This window comes from Phascolarctos cinereus, unplaced genomic scaffold, assembly GCF_003287225.1.
Source record: "Phascolarctos cinereus isolate Bilbo 61053 unplaced genomic scaffold, phaCin_HiC Scaffold_2;HRSCAF=192, whole genome shotgun sequence".
In the NCBI taxonomy this organism is placed as follows: Eukaryota; Metazoa; Chordata; class Mammalia; order Diprotodontia; family Phascolarctidae; genus Phascolarctos; species Phascolarctos cinereus.
In genome coordinates this window covers 362,665,121-362,687,289 of record NW_027555625.1, presented here as the reverse complement: position 1 = coordinate 362,687,289, position 22,169 = coordinate 362,665,121, and the positions used below count along the sequence as shown (strand labels likewise).

Below are 22,169 nucleotides of genomic sequence, written 5' to 3'. Positions count from 1 at the left end.
TTTTCTAACATTTATTTATTCAATATATATACTATATGTATATAGTGTGTATATACATATAGTATATATAGAGAGAGACACACGTCCATATGTAGCTATATCTATCTGTCTATCTAAGAAGATTTCATAAAGAAGATGGCATTTAAGTTGGGCCTTAATAGTTTTCTAACATTTATTTACTCAATTGATAGAATGCACAGACACAGACACAGACACACACACACACACACACACACACACACACAAATACATACATATCTATACAGCTAAAACTCAATCTATCTCTCCATCTGGAGAGACTTCATGAAGGAGGTGTCATATTAGCACTATACCTATACATACATATATAGGGTAGACTTTTAGTACTGTTTATATATGTACACATACACACACGTGTATGGTAGTCTTCTAGCACTCTATATACACAAATGTGTGTATGTGTATATATATGTATGTATGTATACTCACACATATATATGTATGTATATATACACACGCACCTTCCTATTAATTAAGTAAATGTTAGAAAACTACTAAGGCCCAGCTTAAATGCCACCTGCTTCATGAAGTATCCTCTGATATACATGTTCCTCCTTTGCCTCCCTTTAGCCTTTACTAAGCCCAAAGAGGTTTATTTTTCTATTAAACTTCCCCAGCACTCTGCATTTCTCTTAGTTCACTTCCAAATTTTCCCTTATAATTACTTGGGTTTGGGGCTTTCTCTCCCCTGTCAGAGAGTACACTCTTTGATGGCAGGGACCATACCATTCATTTTTGCATAGCCCATGATAGGGATACAAAGGTCTTATACACAGTAGGCACTCAGGAAATATTTCTCAAATGAATTCATGTTTTCAAATAATCTGTTTCGATAGAGAGATCCTTCAACAAAAAAATAATTCTGCAAGATGCTAAAAAGAAAAAAAAATAATTAGCCATGATCTCAAAGCTGATGTAGTTCATTTGTCTTTAAACATGCACATATTTTCTTCCCCCCTCCACCCCCCGCCTTTTGCTATGACTCAAAGGAGGATCTAAAGCCCAATCTGGGTGGATCTGACATCTGCCTCAGAGAGAAGCAAAGACGAGGCATTGTCCAGGGACTTGATGAGTGAGGTGATTGGGGCTGGGTGAGTCGGCAATCTCCACTCACATCCTCATTTTGTTTTCCATTGATCCTCCAGGGTTAATCAAACCCAGTCCGGAATGAAACTCCAGCTCACTTCTAGCATGAAATGTGCGAAACACATACCATATCATTAACACAGAACTTTCTGAAATAGTGCCGCTTTCGAGACAGACTGTATTAATTGCATCAAGCTTTCACATCAAGGGTGGTCTAATCCGCTGCTTCCCATTGGATGGCTCTGGTTATAAAACCAACACAAAATGAACACTGGGATATAATTGAAGGAGGAAAAAACTATATTCTACTGTTAAACCCTACTATTTACTTACAGGTATTCTTTTATCTTTATTGTTGCTTCAACTCATGCCAAGAAACCCCAGACTAGTTAAATAATACAGTAAGCACAATTTCAGTAGAAAAGTAAATTGAATTTAACTTTACAAGATTGCTCTGTGATTTTAGTATATACTAATGACTAAAACTGGCTCCCTCTATTAAATGCAAACACGTCTGCTTGCTTGAGCTAGAATCCTGTGTGTTCTTGTGTTAGACCTTGAAGTTCACAGCCCTATCTATTAATCACTCTGGCTGATGACCATTTGCTGATTATAAAAATGCAATGAAGTTTCACACTCTCTTTTCCATCTCCTAACAACTGGACATGCAAAGAGCTCAGAGGTTCCTTTAAAAATATGCACACAGTTTCAATAAGAAACCTTTCCATATAGCACTGTTCATGTAATATACAGTAACATATATTAATGTTTGAATATTATAAACCACACAAACTGAGAATGGACATTAATTAGAATTTTTAGAGCTTAGAGGGATTCTAAAACATAAAATGTTAAAAATATGTAACCTAGAATGTTGGAGCAGGAAAATGACTTAGATTCAAAGAGCAGAGACCGTCAGAGCTGGAAAGGGCCTGAGAACCCCAGAACTGACACTGTCAGTGGAGGAAGGGGCCTAAAAATCACAGAATATAAAATGTCAGAGCTGGAAAGGATCTTAGAATGATAGGACATAGAATACCAGTACTCTTACAAGGCCTTCAGAGCTGAGTGGTGCCTCAAATTCATAGTACACAGAGTGTCAGAGCTGAAAGTGACCTTCAAATCAGAGAACACAGGTAATCTGAGCTGCAAAGGACCTCCAAGGTCATTTTATCCAACCAGTCCTTGTTCTGCTACTTAAAACCTACGTGGCCTTAAGCAAGTCACTTAACCTATGCCTCAGTTTCCTCATCTGTAAAATAGAATTGCTGGTTTAGATTATGTCTAAGGCTACTTCTAAATCTGTGGTCTTATTATCCACAATTTTACAGAGGAGGAAATACAGACCCAGAAGGGGACAAGCAACCTGCCTGGGTTACAAGTGATAAAGTCAGTGATAAAGTGAGTGTTGGGGAACTGAGAAAATGCTCCAATACCAGGCAAAATGCACACACCTACCTACGTTGCTTTCTCCCATAAAATCATACCCTTCTATAAATAACTGCTTGCATTTCATGGGTATGCAATTAACCTATGTGAAGCATTTTTTACACTCGGGTTTTCTGTATTAATTTGAAGAGAGAGGTTCAATGCATCCTGATAAGAAAAGGGGCGAAGGATGCAAATACAGTGGCCCCCTTTCCCTTTTACACCAGACTGCATATCCTGAACAGGGGTTACTAGAAATTTAATGACTCTATTCCAACTACTAATTACACAGGCACTAAAAACACTTAAGCAAACAGCCCAATTCAAGTGACAGAAATCACAAAGGGACAAAAACCACTGGAATAGAATATTTTCAGGTATTTAAATTGATCAAAAAAAAATGTCGCCCAGCAGCACTCTGTCCCAGGCTGACTTAAAGGAAGACAAAAGGAGGGAGGAAAGCTAATTATACTAAACTATTGAAGCTGCCCAGCAATCCATTAAAAACAGAAATGAGGAGGAAAGGCAGTGGTCCAATAGAGCTCATAGCAGCCGAATGCTGGGTGCCTCTTTACCATGATTATGATGATTTCCCATCCCGAGGAGCAGAGCCAGCAAAAGCCTCAAAGACTGTAGATAACTTTACCTGCTCAGCTCTCAGGGTCATGGTAGGATGGCACACAAAGTGACTAACAACATTTATCAAGTTTTAAATACTAATAATATCAAAGAAGCTAAACGGCATCGGGAAGGCCATAAGAGCCTGAGGTAAAGTTAGGGATCATCTGGTCCAAGCATCCCTTCTTAAAGATGAGAAAAGCGAGACCCAAAGAAATTAAGTGATTTGACCATAGTCACACGTCTAATAGGAGGTGCTTATTTAGCCTTTTAAGATTTACAAAGCTAGTTAATTCTAAAGTTAGTCATTACAAATTACAAAACTAGTCATTCTTTGAACACAACACCTCTGCCTCAAATCCAGGACTTTCACCCTACCCCCTCCCCTACACCCTCAGTTAGGCGGCAGAGTAACTGCTTGGTCGCCTTGCTTTAAAAGGGGCTAGCTTTCTGAGAAACCTCAAACCGGGCTGAGAAAGAAACAAGGCATAATAAGCTAGTTGAGAAAATGAACTAAGGTCTTTTCTGATGCGAACTGAGTAAAACTCCCAAACAAAAACCACATCAGTTGGGTAATGTCGACTCTGGCTGGCCCGGGTGGGGTGCAAGCTCTACAAAGAGCAGAAGTCCTGGCCGGATGCTAGGATCTGTTGCTCCCCAACAGCAGGCTGTCTGCTTTCATACAGAGATGGAAGACAACACGAGGTTAAGTATATGCAAGCCTTCTTTCCAAGGGGAGATCGTGTTCCTTTCAAGCAGAACTTGACCAACTCCTGTCATAAACAGTTAGACTGTGCTTTGATACAGTCTATTCTCTGAGTACCCTAGACGGCAGCAATAATTATAGGAAGCCATGATAACAGATCTATCTCCCCCACAAAGCTGGCATCGCCCACTTAGTGAACAGAGCATTCCCCAAATTGAGTGTACAAAACCAGAAAGTTAAAAACGAATGTACCTACACCACAAATCACACTGAGCTGAAGCAGCAGCCTGTCGTGGGAAGAGCTCTGGACTTCAGTCAATCAATCAACATTTATTAAGCACCTGCTATGTGCCAGGCATCATGCTAAGCACAGGGAATACAAAAAGGTAGCAAAAGACAGCCTCTGCCCTCAAGGAGCTTACAATCCGATGGGTCAGAGGAGATTTCAGTTCTGATGCCAGCTCTTACTGGCTATGTGACCAACCAGCAAGTCTCCAAATCTCTCTGATTATTAGTTTCTTTATCTGTAAAATGGGGATAATCATAGGTGCACCTTCAGAGCTGTTGCCAGGCTCTGTCAACCTCAAATCACTACATAATTGTGAGTCATTACTAGCATTCTCTTTAAAGACTTTTCCTTAACTATTTTCAGTCTTTACTTTCTCCTTTTATCCATCCACTGTCTGTCATATCAGTATGTCAGAACAGAAAGAGAACAATCAGGACTCTCGTGGTTCTCTAGTTTAGAGAGAGAGAGAGAGAGAGAGAGAGAGAGAGAGAGAGAGAGAGAGAGAGAGAGAGAGAGAGAGTGGTCTGTTCGACGGCTCTTACAAACAGGGTCAGAGCCTCCAGAATTCCATAACAAGAACCTCAGAAATCTGGAAGTTCTACTTTCCAGTGAAACACTGGTTAAGTTCTAAAATAATTTCACCCATTGTGGCAAGCATGCAGCTAGTGATATGGTATTGGAGAAGGAAGGAAAGAAAGAAAGAAAGAAAGGAAGGAAAGAAAGAAAGAAAGAAAGAAAGAAAGAAAGAAAGAAAGAAAGAAAGAAAGAAAGAAAGAAAGAAAGAAAGAAAGAAAGAAAGAAAGAGGAAGGAAGGAAGGAAGGAAGGAAAGGAAGGAAGGAAGGAAGGAAGAAGGAAGGAAGGAAAGAAAGAAAGAAAGAAAGAAAGAAAGAAAGAAAGAAAGAAAGAAAGAAAGAAAGAAAGAAAGAAAGAAAGAAAGAAAGAAAGAAAGAAAGAAAGAAAGAAAGAAAGAAAGAAAGAAAGGAAGGAAGGAAGAAGGAGGGAGGGAGGAAAGAAGAAAGGAAGAAGGGAAGAGAAAGAAGGGAAGAAAGAAGGAAGGAAGGAAGGAAGGAAGGAAGGAAGGAAGGAAGGAAGGAAGGAAGGAAGGAAGGAAGGAAGGAAGGAAGGAAAGATGTGTGTAGAGAAAGAAGTCTTTAGCTGGAGATATTTTTTTATTCATGGGCTCATAAAATTGTTTACAGATAGAAGAGGACTTAGAAACCATGTAGTCCAACTCCCACATTTTAGATTTGAGGAAATTGAGGCCCAAGGAAATAATGACAGCTACCATTTATATAGCATTTTAAGGTTTGCAAAGCCCTTTATATATTTTAATTCATTTGATCCTCACAACAACTATGGGAGGAAGGCGCTATTATTATCCCCATTTCATAGATGAGAAAATTGAGACTGAGTGAGACCAGAGTCACACAGCTAGCAAGTGTCTAGGCCAAGTTTTGAACTCAGGTCTTCCTGACTCCAAGTCCTGTATTCTCTCCACCTAGTTGTTAAGATTCACAGCTGGAAGGGTCCTTAGTGTCATCTAGTCTAACCCCTTGAAGAAATGGAGACCAGAGGAAGTTAAATGACTTGCCCAACGTCACTTAATAAATGGCAAATCTGGGGGTTTGAAGCTAGGCCCTCTGACTTCAAATCTACCATTCTCTTTCCACTGAGGCAAAACCGTAAAAGGAGGAAGCCGAGATTCAAACCTAGATCTTTTCTTCCCAAATTCACTGCAAGCTCCCTCACCATGTGACATTCTCTGGAGGTGGAGGAGAGAGGTTCATTGGCAATCACCAGTCATTTCTAAAACCTACTGAATCTGAATTGGAAGGAGAGAGAAGGTGGTGTTTTTTTTTTCCTTTTCCTCTTTCACTCATGGCTCTCCTACCCAGTGAGTTCTGAGCTTGTGCTACTGTCAAAAGGCAAAGAGATGCTAAGTGGGTAGGTGACAGTGTCCACCCCTTAGCTCCTTGACAGAGCTGCATCCATTTCACACTCTGCCACAAAGATATGGGCACCATAGCAAAGCAGTCTGCTGATGAGAAGAGAGTCATTTATATCTTACTCTGGTTTGTGCCTCCCAGACCTGGGACACACAGCTGATCTGCTCCCCAAATACAGGTTGATTTCCATTAATGGCCAATCAGGGCACGGAAAGGGGTGATGCCACACATACTGTATGACCTAGTAATGATCTCCAGCCACCTTTCTTTTGGTCTGGTTATTTCCTACGTCACCTTTCTTACAAGAAACTTTGAGACCTCTGCCCAAAGCAAATGTGTTATACATTCTACAAAAGAAAAACAAAGACTTTCAATTCATTTATTCATAGAATGTCAAAGCTAGAAGCAACCCCAGAGATCATCATACAGATGAATAAAATGAGTCCAGGATGTGGGAGAGTGGCGTATCCAAGGTCACTCAGTTAGCAACTAGTATTTGAAGGTCTGGAATGATGTTCAAAAAGACTTAAAGATAACCTTTAATACCTAGGGGGAGAAGGCCTGAGATTGGCAGTGAGATGGACAAAAAAAAGATCTCTGGTTGTAAAAGCTATCCAATAAAATGTCTTGCATGCAGTAGGTGCTCCATAAATGCTGAAACAAAACTGAACACTAGACAGCTCAGAGAGACTCTAGGATATCCTTTTATGGGAGGCTTCTCAGGCATGGGTACCTAAGGTGGGCATGAATGATGTCTGACAGCATCAGGGAGGGGAGTGGTGGCTTCCCTGCCCCATCTCCTCTAGCTCCAGCAAAGAATTTTGAAGATGCTTCACCAACTCCAGGCTCCACCCTTCCCCCAGCACACTATGGAGAAGTCTGCAAATCTTCCCGCCGTATGTTTGGCCTCATTCACAGAGGTTTGAGCAAGAGCACCACTGTCCGCCTCCCCACCCCCAACGCCACCCTCTTCCCACCCCCCCCACCAGAAAAAAACGTTTGTTCTATTACCTGACAACTGACAATGGCATCCCAATGTGCCTGAAGTCTCAGTCTGACTCTCAGCCTGAGTCCCACCAACTGAGACTGAATGGCCAGCACAGCAGGGCAGGCTAAAGCAGGGTGGGAGAGAGGCCAGGGTGCGGAGAGGTGGCGTAATCACGGATGTGTGAGGGGTGGGAGGAGGCAGTTATGGGAGCTGCCGGCAGCTTGGCAGGCCTGGAAGGCCCTGGAGAAAAAAACAATAGAAAAAAAAAACTGGTCAGTCGGGGACCTACGTTTTACACGGATCGGGATTGGGGTATGGGAAAAGGGTTGGCAGAAATGGGCACACCTACCCTGATGAAATGAATGCATTTCTGCAGGGCTCAGTGGCTAGGAAGAAAGAGAAAAGGGAGAGCCCCAGCAGCTCTTGAGGGAATCTGGGACAGAAGTTCATGAGATTTTAGAGCTAGAAAGTATAAGGAGACTGAGGCCTAGAAAGGAAGTGACTTGTTCCAGTCATACAGCTATCTAGTGACAGAGCTAAAATCGGAAGCAGTCTGTGAAGAAGGGCCTGCAAAGTGATAAGGGTGGGGGTGGGGCGGTGGGGCTGTATGAAAAAGAAGGACCAAGGAAGCTAGTTGTAAGTGGTGAGAGCTGAGACAGTGCTGTTGAAAACCGGAGCTATCAGGAAGGTTTGGAAAAGCCAAATCTAAAGGGAATGATCATTTTATGGTTGTGTTAATGCCTTTAACTGACACCAAACTGGGCTGGCTGGCTGGCTTTCCTTAGGCAGGGTTGCCAACCAACAGCAGACCTCACATACCGGCACAGGGAAAATGGAAGCCCTTGCCATTTGACAGGCTCCCCAGAGGTGCCGAAACCCAACTGCCCTGAATCAAGTCTGTGGCCCATTGTGTTTGGCTTCAGCCATGCATTTTGCATGCCCCATTTTATAGGTTTTGCTCTCTTAAGTAAACCTCTAAAAAGACTGGCAAGGTCCCCTCTTCTAAGAACCCCAAAGCTGTGACTTCTTTCCCATCCACCTGTGCTTTAGCCTCAGGGGTGGATGCTCCATAATGTCCTCTTCTGATCTCCACTAAGCTAGTGAATGAGCAGACCCAGAGCCACACAGATGAAGAAATTCACAGTCCTGCCTAAGAACCACATCCATACCACCCCCAAATCCCAGCCCCATCAAAATCAGCAAAAGTCTCCATTCTAATCAAGCAGTGTTGGTCAGTGTAGCCTCTCCCTCTCAAAAGTCATAGTTCCAAAGAACTGCAACTATGTGTTGAATTGACAGCTACGTGTGGGGAGCAAATGGTGATGCCTTATCCATGGCCCAGTATCCAACATTTGCGCTGCTCTGCAAAGACTGCATTTGATTTTGTCATTTATCTTAAATGGCTAGGAGACCACCAGGGCAAAACATTTGTGTGAAGCTTTTGCCAAAACCACAAGTGAAGAGTCTAAATTCCCTGTGTAAGGAACTAGTTGAGCTCCAGCGCAGCATGGAAGTGTGGGCCAGGGGAGGACTGGGGCTGGAGGGGGTTCCACTTTTTAAAGAGAAGCCATCCCTTTGTGGCTTCTGGGACAATGTGCAACTGTGTGAAGTGACTACACAAACAGGTAGAGATCACTGTCCCTGACACCATATCCACATTACATTTTGGGTACCACCCCATGCTGGCAAACAGAAATCAGATGTTTCCCAGAATGCCAGTCTGGCTCTTAGCTCCTCTCTAGGAGCACACCATGGCATCCAGTGAGTGCCACCAAACTCGACCCAGACCAGCTGCCATGAATTCTTGTTAGAGGCTATGGTGAAAGTGAAGGCTTAGGGTCTTATTGACAGGTTAGGGAGCTCAGAGGATCACCAGATTATAGACTTGGAGCTGCAAGGTAGCCAAGAGGTCACCTAGTCCAGTACCATCATTTTACAGAAGAGGAAACTGAGGCCCAAGGAAGCCAAGTAACTGGCCCAGGGTCACATAAGGAGTAAATGTCATAGCCCAGATAGCAACCTAGGGCTCTTCCCAGTATACCACCCTGACTCTCTGGTGCCCTTCTAGAATGAGAAGAGTAATAAAATGTTGGAGCCAGAATGAAACTTAGGTTCCTATAACTATAGAATGTTACAGCTGGAAGGACCCTAAAATGCCATAGCATGTTAAGTCGGAAAGGACCTTAAGAAATAACGTGGTCTAAATTCTACATTTTCTAAATAAGGAAAGTGAGACCCAGAATGGTACAAATGACATGACTAAGTCACTAGAAGTAGAACCAGACCTTGAACCCAGGTCTTCTGATAATCGGTTCATTGTTGTTTCTACCACCCTGCACTGTCTTGCCAAAAGGGAACTTGTTTGGTATTGTAACCTAGGTAAAAATGAGTAATATTCTGGGGCCTCTCAGCTACACATGAAGATGAAAAACACCGTATGGTTCCTCCCTTCCACCACCACCACCCCCGAGTCATAGGATTTTACCTAAAGAACTGTCCTGTACAGGGTGTACTTGGCCAATAACAACCAAACTTTGGGCCAAGAAAAACATAGAATTATTTAACCTCAGCCCAAACTGCAAAGATTTGCCCAGTGTGTAGCCTCCTCCATGAAGCCCTCCCTCACCTCTACAATTCACATATCTCATTCTCCTCTGAACAGCCATAGCACTTGTAATCACATGATCTCACATGTAATCATGCTTAATCATGAATACAGAATCACAGATACAGGCCTGGAAGAGACCTTAAGGGTCATGAAGTCCAACTCCCTATAGCCCAAACAAATTTAGTGACTTGCCCCAAGGTCCCAAGTTCTCTGACTACAAATCTGGCCCTGTGTAGTGCTGTTTCCTCAATACCTTATATCTTATAGAGTTTCATGTATCTAAGGCCCTTCATAGAACCATCAAGGAATGGTAGCCCTGGGAGAGACCTTAAAGTCTTCCTCTAGGCCAAGCCTGTCATTATACATTTGAGGGACCAAGGTCCAGAAAGGTTCAAGATCACACTTTCGAATCCAAATTCTCCTAAAGATTATAAGGTCTTTTACATACTATTATCTTTTTTACTTATGTATTTATTTATTTTGAGCACTATTATCTTTATTCGTGCACATAGTAGGTGCTCATTGAAGACTTCCTGGTTGAGTGCCTGACAGAAAAATCTCCTGGATTTAAGGTCTAACGAGCTGTAGGCTCTAATGTCTGAGATTACTGCATAGGCAATGGGGGCTCAACCAGTGTGTTACAAAGGGTATACATTGAGTCTGGGCTGTGGGCTGGGTGGGTGTTGCCAGGCAAGCTGTCAGAGTTTGGGAGGGGCCCGCTGAACAGTAGCCAAGCCCTGCAGAGCCTGAAAGAGCAAAAGAAAGCAAAGAACCATATCTGAAAGTGAAAGCCAGGCCTGAGCCCCAGGGAAGGCAGCAAATACCCACAAAATCAAATGAAGGGTATTGGTTGTCCCTACAATGCTTAGCCCCTGTAGAGCTAGCAGTCTGAGCATCAATTTCTCCCCCTCTCTGGGTACCACCACCACCATCCCCATCCATTCATAGGCCAGGTGATGGCTTTCTTTGTCACTGTCTCTTTGATCATTGCTAATAACTGAAAAAATCAATAGTTACTGAACCATCTCCAACCTTGGTGGACAATTTTCACAAATGCAAAGTGAGCTAAAAATCAGTTTCCATCAGGAAGGGAATTACTAGAGGCAAGTGGGCATTGAGGTTACAAAGAAATTAAATCGTTCCTTTTTCATTTTTGAAATGACAAAGAGATTATTCTGGTATCTGACACAGGCTAAAACACACATATATATATATATACATATATATATATACATATATATATACGTATATATGTATATATATATATGTATATATATATATATACATATATATATATATATATACGTATATATATCGTATATATATGTATATATATACATATATATACATATATATACATATATATGTATATATATATATATATACAACAATCACCTGTAATAATGATAATAAAAACAACACTTTTTTAAATTAGTGCTTTATGTACATTGCCAGCTCAGTTTGCACTTCCCAGGATTTGTGTTAGATTTCATTGAAACAGCTATATATCTAAAAATGAGATTGTTTCCCAACCTTATTCTAATATTCGTTGGTTATTTTGCCAAAGTTCCCTTTCTTCCATTTGAAATGAAAAGGATTAATCAATCAATCAACAAATATTTATTAAATGTCTATTTTGTGCCTGGCATTGTGCTAGGTGCCAGGGATATAAAATCCAAATCCCCTTCTGATCTGGAGGCACACTCATCTGGACAAGGCACTAAGGCCCAGAGGATCATCGAACAATTAGGTGTGGAGGTGTGGCCTTAGAATCACTGTACATGGGATGTTGGAGCTAGAATCTAAGGGGCCTTAGAATCACTGAATCATAGAACAAAAAGCCTGGAACAAAGCTTAGAGGTCATATAGTCCCACTGCATTTTACTGATAAGGAAACTGAATCTCAGAAAGGTTGCATCCCTCATCCAAGATCACTGAGCAAGGTACTGCCAGGGCAGGAAGGAGAGCCCAGAACTCCTGACTGTCCAGTCCAGTAGGTGAGGACCACTCTCGCTGATGTTAGCTGTGGCCACATTCAATGAGGCTAGTTACTTACTGGAGGAGAATCCCTGAATCGCTGTATCCCCTATAAACACAGTGAACAAGGAAAAGAATCTGATCTCAAGCCACCATAAGTTAAGAAGTGGGATTTTTGCCTTCATTCTGAATCTTCATGCCAGCTGTACAAAAAGACATGTCAGCTTCTAGACCTGACCTGAGAAGGCAGTAATTTTCTCGTCAAACACAGCTAATAATAATACATTGGTAAATGTATATACAAAATATATTTTAAACAGCATTATGGCTAATGATACAAAAAACAAAAACCAGTGGTGTCCAATACATTCTGGAATTCTGTGTACCCTCTCCCTCGGTTCCTCCCACTGTATCTGAGAGCCTGTTCTGATTATCCTATGGGGACATCACAAATCTTTGCCAGAGACAGTGACAGTACAGTACACAGGGACTCCAGATTCCATTTTAGCCTTGCACTTGTTTTTCCTCTGCTTGGTTTTGTTTCCTCTGTATTCATTTTTACTACATTCTCCACACCACGTTTAAGCACCAGCACAACTAACACGCACAACAACGGTTGAATTCCAAAATGGGAGAGGCTAAGAATTTATTTTTAAAAGAAATTCACCTGTTTTAAATATGAGAAGTAGTCTATTACATACCAGGATGTTACATGCACGTATATACCAATTCATTCATTAACTCCCACATCTATGGATGCACTTACATAGAAACACACATAATGAACAATTGTTTGATAGGATTTGGGAAAACTCAGCACAATAATTCCCCATAGCTGAATGTTCAAGTTTTGCCCACTGAATTATCTTTTCTGTCTTCCCAGATCATGTTTTCTCATCTAGAGGCGGGTTGGGGGGGCAGTGGGGAGGAGGAAGACGGTGGGGATGGGAGGAGATTGAGAGAGGCAGGGGTGAAAAGGGTGTGATGTAGGGTTCATTTGTGTTCAAAAATATGGCTCTTACACATATTTTATATGTACTATATATCTTCCTTGCCACGGGTTGCCTTTAAATCGATACATATTTAAAACTGAGGATTCCTACTTACATTGCATAAATGAGTCCGAGATCAGGGAAAGAGACACTGTGAGGGAGAAAGCAAGGGACCCCGGCACTGAAACTTGACAGTCCTCTCAGCCCCCTCCCCCTATGCCAAGACATTAATTCTCACAAGTCGGAGAAAATTACTATGCATGAATGCAAAAAGCATGATCAGGAGTAATTAACATGGCTTCATATGCAAATTTTATTAATGCAGAAGTACAAAGTCATTATGCAAATGAAACTTACGTCAACTCTCTTGACAAATATTCATCTCTAAAGCTCAAGTTTCTCTCTTATTTATTTATTTATTTAGAATTTTTTGGGGGGGAGAGGGGGGAAGCAATGAGGGCTATTTGACAAGTTTGCAGAGTTGTTTTTCAACCAGAGAAATTTATTCTTACTTTGTTGATATTTTTTTTGTTGTTGGCAGGTACACGACAGCTCATAGGGGAAAAAAAAAAAGGGGAAAGCTACCAGCAGCAGGCAGCCAATCAAAACGCCAGCGGCTGTAATGAGCGGGATTGATGACTGTTTGGCTTTACTGCAGGGTAATGAACTAGAATCCAGTCTGAGGAGAAGAAATATGAATATTCATGAAGCTGTGCTCCTGCCTTTGATGATTAAAGAAATTTTTAATATTCAAATAAGCGCTTGCCAAGTGATTAACAAAGAGCAAGCACGCAGAAATATGGAAATGGAGCTGGGGAAGATTTGAGAGTCACACAGTCTGTGCAGGGGAAAACTGCACAAAATTTCATAAACAAGATAGGCAGATAACCCAATTCAAATTCGAGAAAATAAAAACATTTCTTTCTAATCCGTTAAATATTTTGCCAGCCACTTTGTTTTAAAGATGATAAAAATACCATGCACTAAAAACGAGGTGAGGATGGGTGGGGAGAGGGGGAGGTGTTTGAAGGATACCATGAGATAAAATGTGCAGCTCACATGCAGGAAGCATTCTGGTTTTTTTCCCCAATGGGAAATAAATAAAGGCCATTTCTCTGGGTTGATGGAGACAGGAGATGGTAGGCCCTGGCTCCTGGTGGAAGATTAGATAGATAGACAGACAGATAGATAGAGAAAGAGATACAGAGATAGAGAGATGGATGGATGAGTGCAAGGGTCTGAATCTCAATCCTTACTTCTCACTCTACTATTCATCTAACTGTCCCCTAGTTTGACATTGAGGCTCCCAATCTGTCCCCAGTTAGAGAATATCAGCTGGTCTGGAGAGAAGAGTCTAGAAATGAATTACAAATACTTTAGAAATAAAACTTTCCTGAAGGCAGACTAATTGAATGATCATGCCAGCACTTAGCCCTTAGCCCTACCGTCCCTTGACCAGTATAGCTCCTCCTCTTCTCACCCACCCCCATCACATCTGCCTTTGGCCTTAGTCTATGAAGACAAGGAACCAGCAAACAAACAGGGTTGCATCATAGTGAGGTTAGAAGTCTGGAGTGGGCGGAAAAGAGAGAAGGGAAATACCCAAGATGACCAACTCTAAAGGGTTTGTAAGGCTGATTCAAGGGATTCATTCTCCTCCAGGTGGAGGATGGGAGGTGGGGGAGGAGGTGAAGAAGATGTAAGTTCCTCTTTCAATCCTAGAAAAGACCTTATACCAACCCAGGATCCTTTACTAAATGTCTGATAAGTTCACACTTTTCTATCTTAATAGCTCCACTAAGGATTCACATTGAAGCACATAATAACACTATTAGCTGGTAAAATGATCCTGTAGTTAAAATACATCTAATTAGCAGCTGATGACATCCATTTTGGCAATTTCCTATATGGAAAAAAAAAAGTTGAGTGTTACCTTAAAATAAGACAGGCACTGGGTACCTCCTTCCCAGACAAGACCCAGCCCTTCAAATCATTTGCCTTTTTTCTTCCTCTCTTCTTGGGGAAGGGAAGGAGGATGCCTCATCTGACTTTCTGGTTGCTAAAATCTCAGAGCTATGCAGATGTACTTGACTCCTTAAATATACAGAACCCTTTACTTTCACCACAAACCCATCACTTCATCTCTTTCAACTTTCTTATTTTTAATTAACATTCGTGGCTCTGGGTACCAACAAACAATGACTCTGGTTTTCTCATGATTTGAGCATTTAATAAAAAAAGAAAGAAAGAAAAGCATGGAGATGAGTATAATTCATATGCAATATGTATATATGTAACCCCAGGGCCAAGCACTGGGTTGTGTACCTAGTAGGTATTTAAATAAATATTTGATGAATGAATGATCAGAGAATTGTTAAAGATGTAAATCTTCCATGAAGATAAAGAATAGAGGTGCTGCTCCAGTCTCATCCTGAAAAGCCACTAAAAAGTCCTCAAGCCTTACCTCATCCTCCCTCCCCCTAGCCATTACCCTAGAAGGTTATCACTGTGAATATATCCTTGAATTCAGCCCTTCTATTTCTCCTTCCAACATGCTTCACCACATCTCCCTACATTTCTGGGTCTCAGAGTTGTATTAGATAACCTCTGTCATAGACTCAGAGCTACAAAATGAGAGAAGATGGTGAATTGAACTTTACACTTCCTGAGTGCTGTTAAACATCTGTGTGTGTGTGTCAGAATTAGAATTGCTTCCTTGTTGTGTTTTGGTAGATTGGTGTGGGGGGGGGAAGGTATTGAGTACATGTTTCTTGTAAAGGTAGCAATGAAAAAAATTAGATGGGCTGAAAGACATTTACATAGCTGACAGCAAAGATTTCCTTTGGGGTCGTGTTTTAGATATGAAAACATTTTAAAACCCCGTCAAAAATTTACTCATAGCTATTTGCAAGAGGTATGCTGTTTCTCCATTAAAAGAAATAATGGCAACCCTCTCAGTCTACCAGGATGGGTTAACAATAGGCTTCTTTGGAAAATTATCTGCTAAGCCTCCTAGGTTTACTTGAGTGACTTACACTGATGTCACTCAGTATTACTTGGTTAGCAGGAAGAAGTAAGGGACCACTAAGAAGGCATCTCTGCAGGCACTTTAGCAAGGAAGTACCTTATCTTAGAATGAAGATGGGTAATTTTCTGGGCCTCCAGATCAGGTTACTATCATCATTATCATTATTCAACAAAACAAACATTATTCTTATTAATATCATAATAAACAATTATTATTAACAATAACAATGCTTTACACGTGTCTGGTGCTGCAGAATTTTTAAAAATGCTTTCAAGCACATGGTCCTGTGATCCTGACAACAACTCTTTACAGTAGATGAAGTATTTGTTGTTGTCCCCATTCTACAGAACAGAAAACTGAGGCTTGGGAAAAAAAATTACACAGGGAGTTATTGAGAAGGCCAGGATCAAAACACTGAGCTTCTGACTCCTAGTCCAAAGGCTCTTATAATTACATTTTCAAACATCAGCTATTTGACCAAATCCAAGATTCAGCAGCTGGCCATTGCCTGGAATTTTCTTTGGTACATTAATTCCCCCAAGGCTCTGGGATTTGGAACTGAGCTTTTCCAGGGGTTCAGTTTGGTTACTATCATGATACTATCTCCCCCAAATCTCTTTCTTATCTCCTAAATCTGTCCAAATAAATTACATTTAAAAATATTTATGCATTCTAACACACTGCACATTTAATCCACACCAAAGAGAGAAAGAAGAAACAAATGCCCAAACTCAGACGAGTGTATATGACAATACTATACAAAAAGATTTTTATTTCCACCATTGGGGGCTTTGCAAGGAAAGTGAATTGAGGCTTCTTCCTGCCTCTTGAAATTAAAGGCTCACTAGTGCACCCTGTTGCTGGGCTCCGATAGGCACTGGTTTTCATTGTAGCTGTCTCCAGTTTTTTGAAGACACAAACAGCATAAATCCTCTGGAGCATGGCATATTCAGTCCTCTTTTTCTAGGTCATCTAAAGAATTGAGTTAGTTAACACTCAAAAAAATCATCAAAATCTGCATTTCTTCAGGTTGCCAATGGCAAAAGGAGAATTAAAATCAGAAAGAGGGTTCAGGCTTCTTTCATGCCTGTGTTTGGAGGGGCACTTTAAACTGAGGTGGCCTTCAAATCCAGTGAACTCATAAGTGATAAGAGGAGCTAGCACTCTCATATTTGTGTCAGACCTTTCAGACCTCAAATCGGAAAAGGAAAATTCAGATAATTTCCTTTCAGGGGCAACTTCAACCTACCTGGACCCCTAAAAGAGAGCACTTTCCCATCAGAGCTGACGAAACAGAGGCAATTTAAATGCACCAGAACCACTCTCCTACCTAACTGAAAATGTGAAGCCTGGGTAGTCTAGTAACAGTTCAGGAGATAGATGGGAAAATAGTAACCCACGCTAAGGCAATCCGGGCCCCAAAAGCGGTGCCTACCACCCTGATACAGACAGTATAGGTCTGAAGCTTCAGAAGAGGCTCACTATGAAACTACTTATGGGAGTAAAAATCTCTAAAATTCTGATGTAAAAATATTTAAATTTAATAGCATTACCTATTCCTACCAAGAAACAGAGAAGATATATTAGCAATCTGATCAGTACAGACAACAACTGATAACAAAAATCAGAAAAATTACAGCTCTTTCCCTAGTACCAATCATAAGACTCATCAAATGTTGCAGGTGAAGAGGCCTAAGGGTCACAGGTCAAAGCATGTTAGAGTTAGAAGGGAAGGGGGAATTGATGGGAACAAGCCTTTATAAAGCACTTACTATGTGCTACACACTGTACTAACCACTTTACAAACAGCCCTGGAAGGGTTTTTTTATAGTTGAGGAAACTGAGTTAGACAGAAGTTAAATGACTTGCCCAGGGTCACATAGCTAGGAAGTGTCTGAGGTCACATTTGAACCCAGGTCTTCCTGACTCCAGGCCCAGTGTTCTATCCATTACACTGAAGAGATCTCTTAGTGCAGTGATTCATTTTACAAATGAGGAAAATGAGATTTAAGAAAGTGAAGTGATTTGCCCTGGGTCACACAACTTAGTTACAACCAAAACCTGAAATTAGAATCCAACCTTCTGATTCTCAGTCCAGTGGTCTTCCATGATACCAACCACACTGAGACCCTTCCTCTACTGAATTTTAAGGAGATTACATTAAATTTCTTATTGCTTGTATGATGTAGCCTGTCAACTCTATAACACATATTTTATATCAAAGCATTGCATATTATAAAATACAACATATGATATGTCATATATGCAATGTACATATTTTTAAATTGGGTATATTTGGATTAAAAGTTTAACCTGCAAAATGGAAAGACTGAGTTCATAATTCAGAGACCACAGAGTAAGTCAGCAAAACTCATTAGGAGTTTAGTGGGGAGAACTGAGATAAAACCCAGAGGCCAGAATCCTGTAGGCCACTTGCAGCTGAATTCAAGGCTAGTTTGGCATGTAAACCAAGAGAATGTTGATTTTAAAAAATGATTTCCTTGATAATACAGATGGCCCAATTCAGACAACATGACACAATTAAACAGAAGTCTGGAGTCACAAGAAACAGTAACATGCATGAAATTAAGGTGCCTCTGTCCACATTGATTGATTGATTGATTCAACAACAAAAATGGATTTTTAAATAGAGACATTTTGGCTCTTATCTAGAAGAAGGAAAAAAAGAAGGAAGGGAACCATAACCACCTGGAGTCAGGAGAGACTTTAGTTAGAATCCTGTCTCAGACACTTATTAGCTGGGATAAGTGTCTCAGACTCTCTGAGTCTCCATTTCCTTATCTGTAAAATGAGGATGAAAATATCTATAGTACCCTTAACCTCACAAAATTGGTTTGAGGCACAAATTAAATAATTTATATACAGCTCTTTGTAAACCTTAAAGCCCTAAACGGATGTCAGCTATTATTTTTTTCTGTCAGCTACTAAGTGTAAGAAGTTAAACCTTGATTATGAGTTATCAAAATAATAAAGAGTGCCAAAGAATAATTAATTTGGTCCCTTACTACCTATACCTTTGGGTCATCAAGGAGAGATATGGAAAAATCAAACAGTGAATGAATGGAAAGGTGTCACCATTCTGAGGACTTAGGGAGGCCAACCGAAGACCATCGAACATCTAGTGCGTGTGTGTGTGTGTGTGTGTGTGTGTGTGTGTGTGTGTGTGTGTGCTGTGATAAAAACAATTAAATAAATAAAAAGCTGTTGCTTGAACAGTGAGGATCTTGGAAAATGAAGAGCTAGAAATGATTCAGCACAGCCCAATAAAAGGAATATAAAAGAGGAGGAATGCCCAGGCACAGAGGTTATTGCAAGAACTCAGGCATGAAACAACCAAGAAAAGATAAAAAAATTCAGGTGCAGATGGAGCTGCCGATTTTAGGAACCTAGTGTCATCAAGCCTTTATGGGGCTAGGCCCTCTGAGTCTACCTGGGCAGTAAAAGAAATCACAATCAAGGTGGCCGGCAGGGTTTCTTGTGATGGAAGTAATAGAAACGAACTTGGTTTCAAGAAGGCAAGAAAGTTACTGGGCCATTGGTTAATAAAAAGAGATGATGAGAGAAAAGAGAAGAGAAGAGAAGAGAAGAGAAGAGAAGAGAAGAGAAGAGAAGAGAAGAGAAGAGAAGAGAAGAGAAGAGAAGAGAAGAGAAGAGAAGAGAAGAGAAGAGAAGAGAAAGAAGAGAAGAGAAGAGAAGAGAAGAGAAGAGAAGAGAAGAGAAGAGAAGAGAAGAGAAGAGATGGAGAAAGAAAGAGTGGGGGAGAGAGAAAAAAGAGAAAGATGGAGAGAGGAAGATAGAAAGAGGGGGGAGGGAAAAGAGGAGAGAAAAGAGAAGAAGAGAGAGGAGAGGAAAGAAGAGAAAGAGAAAAAAGATTGATGGAGAAAGGGAGGGAGGGAGGAAGAAAGAGAGAGAGAGAGAGAGAGAGAGAGAGAGAGAGAGTGCTGCCTTCATCAGGGCATTATAATCAATTTACCTTTTGTACTGTAGTAAAATAAATGCCAGTGTTTTTTTGATGGAAGTGTGGAGAGTCTAGCTGGGGCTCACTGTTTTATGTCACACAGGAACAAAATCTTTCTATGGCCTCTTACTTCTCAAGTCAAGATTGAAATGTCACTGACTAAAAAAAAAAAAAGAAAAAAGTGAACAGACCTGTAATTACTTTCAACAAAGTAGTCCTTTTAACCCTAGTTTTCTGGATTTCGATGGCATTTAATATCCATATCATGAGCCTCTTTTCAGCATGGGTAGAATCTGACTGCAAAAATCCCCAACTTCCTTTAATGCAGACAGGAGGCAAGCAACCTTCTCTCTCACTTTTTTTCACAATACCTCCATGCATTTTCAATCCTTTCCACAAAACACTGGTGACTTGCAATGTGCACACAACAAAATTTGTAAAAATTAACACTTCACAGGATTAATTTAATAAAGATTGTTAGCACATTAACACTAGTAACATTATTCCTTGCGATTCAGTATGGTTATGCTAACGACTCCTGCTGAAGTCCTTTTACATTCAGCTGAGGTTTACACCACTATTTAATGTAATTAAAGCAACTGGCAGTGCAAACCTCAATGGAAATATCATTCCTATTCCAGAGTATTCCCCTTAGAAATGTGAGGGAATCATAACACGCTGACTTTGATTTTGCTTTAATTTTTTTTTTTGGCCTCTTCTTCCTATGAAACGAAGCTTGGAACTAAGGGCCCCAGCCTGCAAAGAAATGGATTCACTCTAAGAGCAGTGGCTAGGCTTCGCTCATAAGGACCCACTCACTACCTCCTCACCACATCGATGGAAGTTACACTGTAAGGCTGAAGCACATTGTTCCTAAGATAGATTTTAAAAACAATTGCACTCAGGCAGCTCCAACGTCCAAGGAATATTTTTACTTTAGAAACTGTGGCAGTTTCTGGCTCACATGAGAGAACCAAGTTTTAGGAAACAGAAAGCCAGCTTAACAGGCCCTGTAGATGCAAAAAAGGGCATGCATGTCCTATACATGCCTTTAAAAAAAAAACCTGTATATTGTACGGAATAAGTCAACTACCTCTCTCAGTCTGGAGCTAAATTCAACCTCAAAACAGGATCAACACTGCCAGCCTCAGAAAACTAAATAAGCAAATTAAAAAAAAAAAGTCCAACGTCATCCAAAAATCATCCCAAACACCGTTTCTGGAAAGGCAGGCCTTGAGGCTGAACTCAAACGGACCCTGATCTAGCTCTCATATGGGCATCAGGAGAACCACATTCAGACCAGAGACCGACACCTAAGAACAGCCAGCAGAGGCCTCCAAGGGGATTCCTCTGCATCCTAGTATTGCTAGCAGACCTTCCTAAAAACAAGAACAACTCTCTGGATAGGAAAAAAAATTTTTTTTCAAGTGCCTCAAAGCAGATCACAATATCGAAAACCTGCCCTTGCGAAATGCCATGTCTCATTCCATGTCCCTGTCCCACAGGGTCTTCTTTAAAGCACATTTAATACCCTTATTCCATACCCTAATTTCTTTGAAAAAAAATATATATCAGTGTCACTAAAAAAACGTCATTGTTTTGCAATCCAGCAGTTCCCTTGGCAGAGAGAACGGCTGGTTGGCATAATCCCCTCATTTGACAAAACTGCTATTTCTGGGCATGTGCTCAAAAACAGGTAGGAAGCAAATGCTGAGAAATAAGGAAGTAAAAACAGCCAACAGATTTTTCACTACCAAGAACGCCAAGAGTAAACATGATTTATTTAGCTGTGTTTAACGTGTTTCTCCTGCACTAGACTGCAGAAACCTGCTTACATTTGGGAAAAACGTGGACAGGAACAAGGGAGAAAAAATATACCACAGATCAAAAATTCAGGTACATTCTGAAGCGTTCGTTCACACGGCTTTAGCGAACACAAGTATTTTTGAACCCAAAATGTATTCACGTGTCAAAAGAAAGCTGCACTAATCTGGTGTTAATTACCAAGCTGCCACTAACAAAAGATAGAAGACCCAGTTCATACAAACAATATTTACATGGGCGGTACATGGTTTTGCCATAGTTTGCTGCTCTGTGTGTGTGTGTATGTGTGTGTGTGTGTGTGTGTGTGTGTTGTAACACGTGATTTAGGCAGAGGCACAGTACTGGCATCCTGATCAGAAATCTGGCTAGTCAGATTGAAGGTTACAAGTCCCAAAAATCACAAATACAGGGGAAGATGAAATATTCCCTTGCCTTCCTTGGCTAGTCACATGTTCACAAGTGAAATTTACTTAGATCCGTATTCAATTAAGTAGCAGGAGATGTGTTTTGGCTTTGTGCCCAAAGAGGCAACTACAAAGCAGCACCACAGACATTGGGTATGTGGGTACCTTACTTGAAGCAGGCCCCTCCTAAATACAGACAGTTGAGGGGCTTGGAGAAGAACAAAAAGAAGAGAAAGAAAAGGAGAAAAAGAAAATG

The 22,169-nt window shown here is 40.8% G+C and overlaps 1 protein-coding gene across 1 annotated transcript in view; it reads right to left on the bottom strand.

Annotated features, from left to right (window-relative positions):
* The window catches only part of BCL11B (BCL11 transcription factor B), a 142,508-nt gene that overhangs the window by 83,544 nt on the left and 36,795 nt on the right, over window positions 1-22,169 (bottom strand). Inside the window, 2 exon segments of the mRNA XM_021007322.2 lie at window positions 7,125-7,287; window positions 7,289-7,341. Of these exon segments, the coding sequence (XP_020862981.1) occupies window positions 7,125-7,287; window positions 7,289-7,341 (216 nt within the window).